The 9,230-nt window shown below is 30.8% G+C and overlaps 3 protein-coding genes across 3 annotated transcripts; 2 read left to right on the plus strand and 1 right to left on the minus strand.

Moving 5' to 3' along the window:
- The first annotated feature begins 250 nt into the window (after positions 1–250).
- LOC127242989 (antifungal protein ginkbilobin-like protein) lies at positions 251–1,040 on the plus strand. The gene has a single exon (XM_051262802.1). The coding sequence runs from the start codon at positions 459–461 to the stop codon at positions 873–875; it is 417 nt and encodes a 138-aa protein (XP_051118759.1). The 5' UTR covers positions 251–458; the 3' UTR covers positions 876–1,040.
- Positions 1,041–1,770: 730 nt separating this feature from the next.
- On the plus strand, positions 1,771–2,999 carry LOC127242854 (probable aspartic proteinase GIP1). Its single transcript, XM_051262565.1, is given in 4 exon segments — positions 1,771–1,851; positions 2,015–2,447; positions 2,450–2,557; positions 2,560–2,999. Coding segments are annotated over 4 exon segments (1,017 nt in total). The 3' UTR covers positions 2,955–2,999.
- Positions 3,000–4,084: 1,085 nt separating this feature from the next.
- On the minus strand, positions 4,085–8,926 carry LOC127242855 (uncharacterized). Its single transcript, XM_051262566.1, has 7 exons — positions 8,920–8,926; positions 8,468–8,508; positions 8,170–8,379; positions 7,685–7,996; positions 7,429–7,596; positions 4,522–4,605; positions 4,085–4,192 (listed from the first exon to the last, which is right to left on the minus strand). The coding sequence occupies exons 1-7, from the start codon at positions 8,924–8,926 to the stop codon at positions 4,085–4,087; spliced, it is 930 nt and encodes a 309-aa protein (XP_051118523.1).
- Positions 8,927–9,230: the final 304 nt, after the last annotated feature.

The raw sequence follows: 9,230 nt of genomic DNA on the forward strand, positions 1-9,230 counted from the left end.
AGAATTTAGAATGTATTGAAATCCATGTTAGTCCTCTTTCATAACCCTATAAAAATATATAAATAAAAATTCATCTAAATTAAAAATAAAAGTCAAACTATAAAATTGAGTCTACGAATGTCTTAAACTAAAAAAAAAAAAAAAAAAAAAAAACAATAAGAATAATAATAAATAAAATCCAATTGACACTCTTTAATATGAGAATTATGTATTTAAATAAAATCGATTAAAAAACTATGATACCATTTTGTGAAGACGACAAGCGAATATAGCCATGGTGTGGAACCCAAATACCCATCAATCATCACCGTTGATGGATCCTGGACGAACGGTGTAGATTCATCCCTAAAGTACGGACGGAGCATTCAAGGAACTTACCAGTGCATTTATCGAAGCCTTACCCGCCGATTCGTATCGTCGTCTCCAGTTTCCTCAGCCGCCGCCGCCGCCGCCGCGCAATGGCTCCGCTCGATAGCACCGCCGTCCTCCGATCACCGGTTCTGATCCTCCTCGCCGGCTTTCTGCTCCACACCGCAACGTGCAAACCCAACACCGCCGTCAGCTCCGTGCTCTGCAATTCGGGAACGTACACGAAAGGCGACCCTTTCGCCGCCAGTCTCGCCGCCGTCCTCGCCGATCTGGAGTCCGTCGCGCCGTCGCGGCCAGGCTACGACTTCCGCAACATCTCGCCATATCCGAACGCCTTCGCCTACGGCCACGCCGCCTGTAACCGAAGCCTCAGCGCCTCCGACTGCGCCGCCTGCCTCGCCGCCGCCAAGACCGCCGTGATCGGCGGCTGCGACGCTCGGATCGGGGGGCGCGCCTTGTTAATCGATTGTAACGTCAGATACGAGCAGTACCCCTTCGACGATTGATTCGTCAATTCCACGATTGTCAATTTTAGGGTTTGTAATTTCCCCCAAATTCGTTGTGGTAGTACACTCCGCAGTAAAAATTGTACGTTCCATTCGGCTAGTACCCGCCGCAATAAAAGCTGTACGTTCTATTAACAATATTGTATCCTTAAATGACCGGATAAATTGATTTTTTTTTTTTTTTTTTTGTTATCCACACATTTTAGGTTGGTAATCGGAGTTCGTTGCAAACTAGTCTCATAAATAAAATTTTTAGTAATTTTAGTTCTCCGATCCGTCGAGTCAGCAACACTTGACGGATACGTAGATTTTTTTTTACTCATTTGTCTTATATAAAAAGTAACATTTGTTTTTTTTTTTACTTAATTTTTAATATTAGTACTTATATTGGATTACAGTAAAAAGATAAAGATTTTTATTAGTATCGTATAATATAAATATAATAATATATGTGTAATATATTGTAAACTGTAAATGTATTTATTTTGTTAAGTAAATAGTATAATTACTAAATTAAAAAATGATATCTCAGATTAACAAAAAATAGAAAATAGAACCATTCTTTATTGAACGGGGAAGTATTTTTTTAATTTTTAATTAAATTTTTTTTTAATTTTTTTGAAAAACAAAATTAATTAATTTTTTTTAAAAATATAAAAATAATCACGTGTTCTGACAGGCTATGCGGTGTCCATGCGGAATTAAAAAAATCAGTTTAATTCTAAATATCACAATAAAATTTCACAATTGGGCTGAATTGGGCCATTTGGGCCGTACGAAAATGGCCCAATTGAACCTCAAGCTGCGTCCGCCTTCCACCTCAAGATTGATTTTCAGTTCTGAACCGAAACCCTAATTAATCGATCGATCGAGTTTCCCGACGAAACCCTCAATTATGGCATACGTCAAGAAATTCCGCGGAATCCGGCGGCGGTTGCAGCGACCTCAGCCTCCGACATCATATACTCACGATTTCGTCCTCTATTCACCGACGACGTCAACTCTTCATCGGTATTTGAATCCATCTCTCCTGCGAATTTTTTACATTAATGCAAAATTGTGCGAAATGTCGATTCAATCACCCCTCCTCTTCTTCCTAATTCTGAATTCTTTTTCTTCAGCTTCTGCAGCCTTCTTAGCGCCTATTGCAAAAAGACATTCTCGACATCAGCGCTTCCTTCACCTCATTGAACTGCACGCAAACCTGCGTTCCCTGCAGTTCGTCCGGTTCCCGAACCGCCGGAGATTGCTCCGGCAACTCTTCTAATTCCTGCAGTTCGGTGAACCGGAAGCTACCGCCGGCTGTTCAACCCCCGGTCGGCTCGCTCTCTTTGCCGCGAACCGACGGCCGAAATCCGGCGAAGCTCGGGTTGATTCCCGTGTTTTTGTCCTCCTGCAGCCACCGGTCTATGGCCGGTTTAGGCCGGTCGAATTTGTCGGGTCAGGCGCAAGTCGGGAAAATCCCCTCGGAGACGACGGTTTTTGCGCTTTGCCTGTCCGGTTCGCCGTTGGCTCTCGGATTGGCGTTTTTCGGTTCGACGGGACCGTATTATTTCACTCCCGGAGTTGACCTCTCCCTGTCGGAAAGTATTCTATAGGTTTGACTGGGATAAAAGTCAACGGTAAATCCATAGATTTTGATCGGGCATTGCTGGCCGTTGATGAGAGGGGGAACAGTGGGGCCCACTAAGCACGGTTACAAAGTACACAAAATTACACACGTCAATTTTCACGGCGTTAACGGAGGCGTTTGTGAAGGAAGCGTTTGCGGTGAACTTAACGGTAACGGAGGCGGCGAAGCCGTTCGAGGTTTGCTACGGTGCGGACGATGTCAGAATGACGTCAGTAGGACCGGCGGTCCCGACCGTGGATTTAGTGTTGGGAGAGGATGGCGGTGTGTGGAGAATACATGGGGCGAATTCAATGGTCAGGATCTTTCTGATGGACGGTGTGGATTTGTTTTGTTTGGGGTTTTTGAACGGTGGGGCCCAGGCAAGATCGACGGGCGAGATTGGAGAGATTGATCTTGAGGCTAATAGAGTGGGGAAGTTTAATTTCACTACAAACTTGAGTGATTGATAAAATGGCTGAAAATGGGATTTTTTTATGGCGTTTGTAACCCGTTTTAATGCAATTGTCTTATTTATCATTTTTGTTCATTTCAAAATAATTTTATTTTCATAAATAATTATATCACCATAAAATTAGCTCTACTTTTTATTATTATTACACAATTGCCACTATTTTTTACACTAATATATTCACAAAGACAAAAAAGTTATTTATCTTTACATTTTACAAACTGCCAATATAATATCAATATTCCTTTGATCTTATACCCAACACAATAAGACTATACTTTTGGAACGGAGGGAGTATTATAATAATGTAAGAACATATTGTGATGGGATGTGAATATTGTTATAAATTACGAAATTAAGTGCAGCTGATTTACAAGAAATAGATTAATGAAGGGATTATAGGTGCTTTCTTTAACACAGTTTGATAAATTTTTACTATATTAGTACTGTAAATTTAGGGTTGGACGGGAGGCCCTTGAGTCTCAATTAAACTAATTTTTTTTACTATTTTTGTTTATTTTATGTCAAAGTATTTTTTTTTATTATTTTAGAAAAAATAATCCTATATTAATATCAAAATATTATTAATTTTTATCCCGTCTAATATCTATATGTTCATTTGTTTTTTGCACGGTATTTTAGGTATATTAGTATTATATTGTAATGTAATAGAAATAAAAATAAAAAGTCTAACCTAACTTTATTAGTATTATATGATATAAAGATAATGATATTTGTAACGTTAGATAAATACTAACCGTTACTAAAAATATATATATATAGTTTAACAAAATATATACAATATATGATAATAAAATTTTATATAATACAAATAAATAAAGTTTTAAAAATGTATATATTTATATAATATAAATTCATCGTCAAATTATACCATTATTAATTTTAAAATTTTAAACTTAATAAATATTTATATTATTATATTCATTACTTATCAAATCAATACAAATCCAAACTCTTCAAACCCAAACAGAAAAAAAAAAAAAAAAAAAACACATAAATTTAAACTTATTTTAAAATTCAAATGAAAACCAAAAATTCAAACTCAATTTTTCCCAAAGCACACCCGATATTTCATACCTCAGAAGCTTTCAAAGTGCTTGGTTATTGTCAGACGAAAAGAAAGCCTTCCATGACCACAATGCCTTTCCCTCTTATCAAAACCCTTTGATTCTTATCATCAACGTGAAGGTTCAGAACTCCACCTCTTTCAGATGCCTAATATCATACTCACACTCAATCAAAATCATGTATATATATATATATATATATTATGAAGTATTGAAATACTCCCTCCGTCCACAAACTAACGTCCTACTTTTCTATTTGGAATATCCAACTATTATTGTTCTCTTTCTATTTTTATAGACAAAATTTACTCTTTTATCCTTACTTTATTTATTTTCATTTTCTATACACAAGATTAAGAACAAATTTGTCATTTTATAACAAAAATCCTAATTACCTAAAAATGCATGAAAATATCAAATAGGATATTAGAAAATGGACGGAGAGAGTATATGTTATAACTGATATATAAATATTACTTGGTAGGCGACCAAATCAGATTTTCTAAGCTTCTTGCTCCAGTAGGGTGCTATGGCGCAATGAGCGCTTCCACATACTTGATCCTGCACATAAACAAACACAATTGGTTTCAAATATATTTTTTTATATAAATTATAACGAATGATGTAAATAATATAAAAAATAATATTTTATATTTAATATTAATTTCTTATGATATAATAGAGTAATATATTATATTTATTGGAAATTATGTAGAAAAATTTAACTATGACTTGGTAAGGTTATGGAATTTTGAAAATTATTGTAGGAGAAATTAAACAATGTATATATATATATTGAATATAATATATTATATAAAAATTGATTTTTTAATATAGTATACTCCCGTTGTCCAACTAATTAGTATATATTTATTTTTAACGTGAAATTTGGTATATAAGCAATGATGTGATGATAAAATAAAAATATTTATAGAAAAAAAATTTAATAAAATGATTACTTTATATTTGAAGAATCCAAAATATATATATTTTATGGCCGAAGAAAAGGTGTATAAAAAAACAAATATCATTGTTCATTTTAGCAAAAACTCATATATACTTTTTATCGAAATTTTGTAGCTTTTTATAGGACAAAAAAATATTAATAATTAATCACCATCTTAAAATTCATATAAAGAATTATTGGCATATTTTTACGTGAAGAAAGGATTTTTTATTTATTAAAAAACGTCTGATCAGGTGCTGAAAATATTTTTTCAACACTATAAAAATTCTTTTACATTAACTTATATACTTAAAATATAATTAAGATAATATATTTAACTAATCAGCACAAGTGCTGAGATTAAAATATAATTAAGATAATATAATTAACTAATCAGCACAATTGTTGAGATTAAACAATCAGTTTTATTAAAATAAAGTCAAATTTCACTAAAAAAAAATTTGCTAACATAAATAAATCGCATTCTAATTGACCAATGTAGCCCAAGTATCATGTTTCATAATGCTATACTTTATTCGTTATTAAAAGAGAGTAATAATTATTATTTTTTTTTATAATAAAAAAATACAAAAATATAATAATTTTTACTTAAAAAAAATAAGAATATTTTTTAAATGACAATAAAAAAAGAAAGTGAGCATAAATTTGAACGAGGTAAGGAGTATTATTTTAGTTTTAAAAGTATTTTCATATGTTATTTTAAAAGTTTTTTATTATAATCATTTTTTTCATAAAAAATATAAATTAATAAATTATTTTTTTATCACAAAATATCTTATTGAATATCTATTTTTCTTTCAAGATACTTTTAAAATTTTAAAAATCTTTATATAAGTGGAACCGAAATTGAATTAATACTTTTGTAAAAATATATACATATATATTTCCTTCATCTTCATTAATATATATACTTTTGTTTTTCAATGAGAAAAAATCAATTATGATTCCAATATAATCAAAATATATCAATTTTTGTTCAAATATAAAAAAATCATCAATTTTAGTCTAATTATAAATAATTTCAATCAATTCTGACCCCACCGTTAAAAAACTAATGAAAATTGCTAACGTTGGTGTAATGGGGTTGACGTGCCAATTGACTTGGAAACAATAAGGCTATGTACAATTATACACGGTCATATTGTCAAAATGCCGTGTATAATTCAGTGTACAATTATATACGGTCATATTTAATTCTACACGGCCGTATATAATTCAGTGTACCTTTCTATTTTGATCTACAATTTTATTATTTTGTTGTAATTTTTTCTAAAAATATTAAATTTAAAATAATTGATATAGTTAAAATAGAAAAAGTCAATAATAATCCTAATACAATTAAAATATATCAATATTAGTTTAATACAACAATTTATCGTGTATGTTCTTTTTTAAGATTTTAAAAATATATTAATCTTACTATTCACCAAAAGAGCATACCTGATAAATTTTTATATTAATTATACTATTAATATAATTTTCCAAAAGAACATATCTAATAAATTTTTATATTAATTCTACTATTAATAAAATCTTCAAAAAGAACATAGTTATAATTTGTTATATTTCACATAAGATTAATACATTTTAATTAGTATATTATGACTACTATTGATTTTATTTCTCATTTTAACTATATCAATTTTTTTAAAAATTATATAACAAAAAAAATAAAATTTTAGACCAAAATATAAAGATATACATGTAGAATTAAAGATGACCGTGATTGAAATGATTTATAATAATACTAATATTAATCTTTTTTATTTTTTAATAAATTAAAAATAATATTTTATTAATTAATAAAAATACATAGAATATTTTGATATTTTTTTAATTTATATATTAATAAAATTAATGAAATATTTTTAATTTATATAAAAATAAAAATATTAATATTAACAAAAATATATATTGAGGCCTGGGGTCAGGCTAAAGAAATATCTGCCTGCTATCCACTGTCCACTGCCTAGTCTTCTTATATACTCTCTTCGTCTCAAAAAAAAATATCCATTTGCTTTTTGCACATAGTTTTAAAAATATTAGTATTATATTGAAATATAGTAGGAATAAAATAGAAATAATTAAAATAACCTTGTTAGTACGTATGATATAAAGGTAATGATATTTGTAATATATTGTAAATTGTAAGAGTATTTGTAATGTTAGATAGATAATAAAGTTACTTAAAAAAAAATGGATACGTTACCAAAATAAAATGAAAAAATAGATACGTCACCAAAATAAAATGAAAAAAAATAGATACTGAGAGAGTATTTATGTTATATGTAGAATTTATTTGATAAATGTAAATATAAAATATAGATCTAAAATATTTTATAAAAATATCAAAATAGCGTTCAAAATTTTAATGAGAAATTTAAATATGTGTGTAAAGCATTGAAGAAGTAATGTACCTCATTAACACCCTCGTTTGGACAGAAAAAGCGACTGATGATATCAAATCCTGAGCCAGCCGGAGCAATTCCGGTGACGATCATTCCTCTGTATCTCTCTGAAAATTTTCGTATCTCATCAAAATTGGGGACGACTTCTGCTACCTCCTCACCAGATGGCACCACACACTGCACATCGCCCAATCAAAATTCAACCAAATCAAAGTGCAAAATAGATGAGATATATATATACATATATAGGTAGATTGATACACACAAAGATGTCTCTAGAGGAAACGAGGATCTCCATTGCGGAAGCGCCGTTCAAGCTTTTGGAAACAGATGAAACCTCAATAGCATCGTCATTGTGTAATCCTTTCAGAGAGAAAGCTGGAAAATCCAGTTCAATGTCGAAATCGCCATGTGATGAGCGCTTCGATAGATCTGGTGATGATTCTGCAGCAGCAATCCTTTTTGCTGTTAAAGTTCCATAGCTCGGTGACGAGAACTCAACCACTTCGGATTTCATCAATTTGCTTTCGAAGATGAAGAGAGATGCAGCTAATGTTGCGTGTCCACAAATCGATACCTATAAATTGGCCAACATTTAACAAATCTATAGGTAAAAATCGTTTTCGCTGTAAAATCATTTCTGCTTGCAGACGGTTATGAAGTTTGCTTTGAAAAGTATTCAGCCAAGCAGAGCCTAAAAACAGTTCATGCAAAAACCAGAGAGAATAGAGAATGAAGAGGCGCGTCGACCTCGGCTAACCGCGTGAACCAGCGAATGAAGAATCTAGGAACCGAGGCGGCGGAGGAGCCAGCCGAATCGGAAAACCGCATCAGAAAGCAAGTTACCGGTTGGTTTAACTCACGCGCCACCGCCTGCAGCCATTCATCTCCCCTATCCTCCTCAAGTAGACATACCGCCGCTGGATTCCCTCCGAACGCCGAATCGGTAAATGCATCGACCTACATTTGATTAGATAACGTTATTAATTCACAAAATAGTTGTAATCTAACATGCTCAGTGATCAATGGAGAAGGAATTTCACTTTACCACGCAGTACTTGACAGGTTTCACCACCGCCATTGATAAATCTGCAGAGAGAAATAATGCATGAAACGAAAAGACGACGGTACACTGGAGTAACTGTCTGTATATAAAAAATAATTTTTAATATTAAATATTATCAAAAGTAATTTAAATATAGATATATATATAAACAAATACTCCCTCAGTTATATCTATTTATTTTTTACACAAAATTTTAGAAATATTAGTATTATATTGAAATAAATAAAAATAAAGGTAAAAAGACTAAATTAACCATGTTAGTATTGTATCATATAAATGTAATGATATTTGTGTAATATATTGTAAATTGAAATGATATTTGTAATGTTAGATAGACAGTACAATTACGTAAAAAAAAATAAAAAAATTGATACTTTGTTACAAGACATACCAAAATGAAAAAATAGATAAATTGTTAAGGAATGGAGTATTACGGCTCATTTTAGCAAAAACTCTTATCTAATTTTTATTTAAATTTTGTAGCGTTCTATATGACAAAAGATATTAATAATTAATCATGTAAAATTCATTAAAAAAAATAATAAATGTGTTTGTTTTGTGAGAATATTGAAAAAGTAATATTTTAATATGAGCTATAGAGGATCGTATAGAGAATATAAAAATAAGTGAATATGTGTAATCTATTAATATTTTAAACAAAAATATGAAAAGAAAAGTAAAAAAAAAAAAAAGAAAAAAAAAAGCATATTTTTACATGAAAAGGGGTTTTTTTTATTAAAATAAA

This window comes from Andrographis paniculata, unplaced genomic scaffold (genome assembly GCF_009805555.1).
Source record: "Andrographis paniculata isolate CXL003 unplaced genomic scaffold, ASM980555v1 Contig89END, whole genome shotgun sequence".
NCBI lineage: Eukaryota > Viridiplantae > Streptophyta > Magnoliopsida > Lamiales > Acanthaceae > Andrographis > Andrographis paniculata.

Excerpts from the sequence above, each read along its gene's own strand:
- LOC127242855 (XM_051262566.1), bottom strand. Across the intron at positions 8,380-8,467 it reads AACCTGTCAAGTACTGCGTG|GTCGATGCATTTACCGATTC; the intron begins GTAAAGTGAAAT and ends AATCAAATGTAG. Across the intron at positions 4,606-7,428 it reads CAAACGAGGGTGTTAATGAG|GATCAAGTATGTGGAAGCGC; the intron begins GTACATTACTTC and ends GTTTATGTGCAG.
- LOC127242989 (XM_051262802.1), top strand. The coding sequence starts at position 459 with ATGGCTCCGCTCGATAGCACCGCCGTCCTCCGATCACCGGTTCTGATC.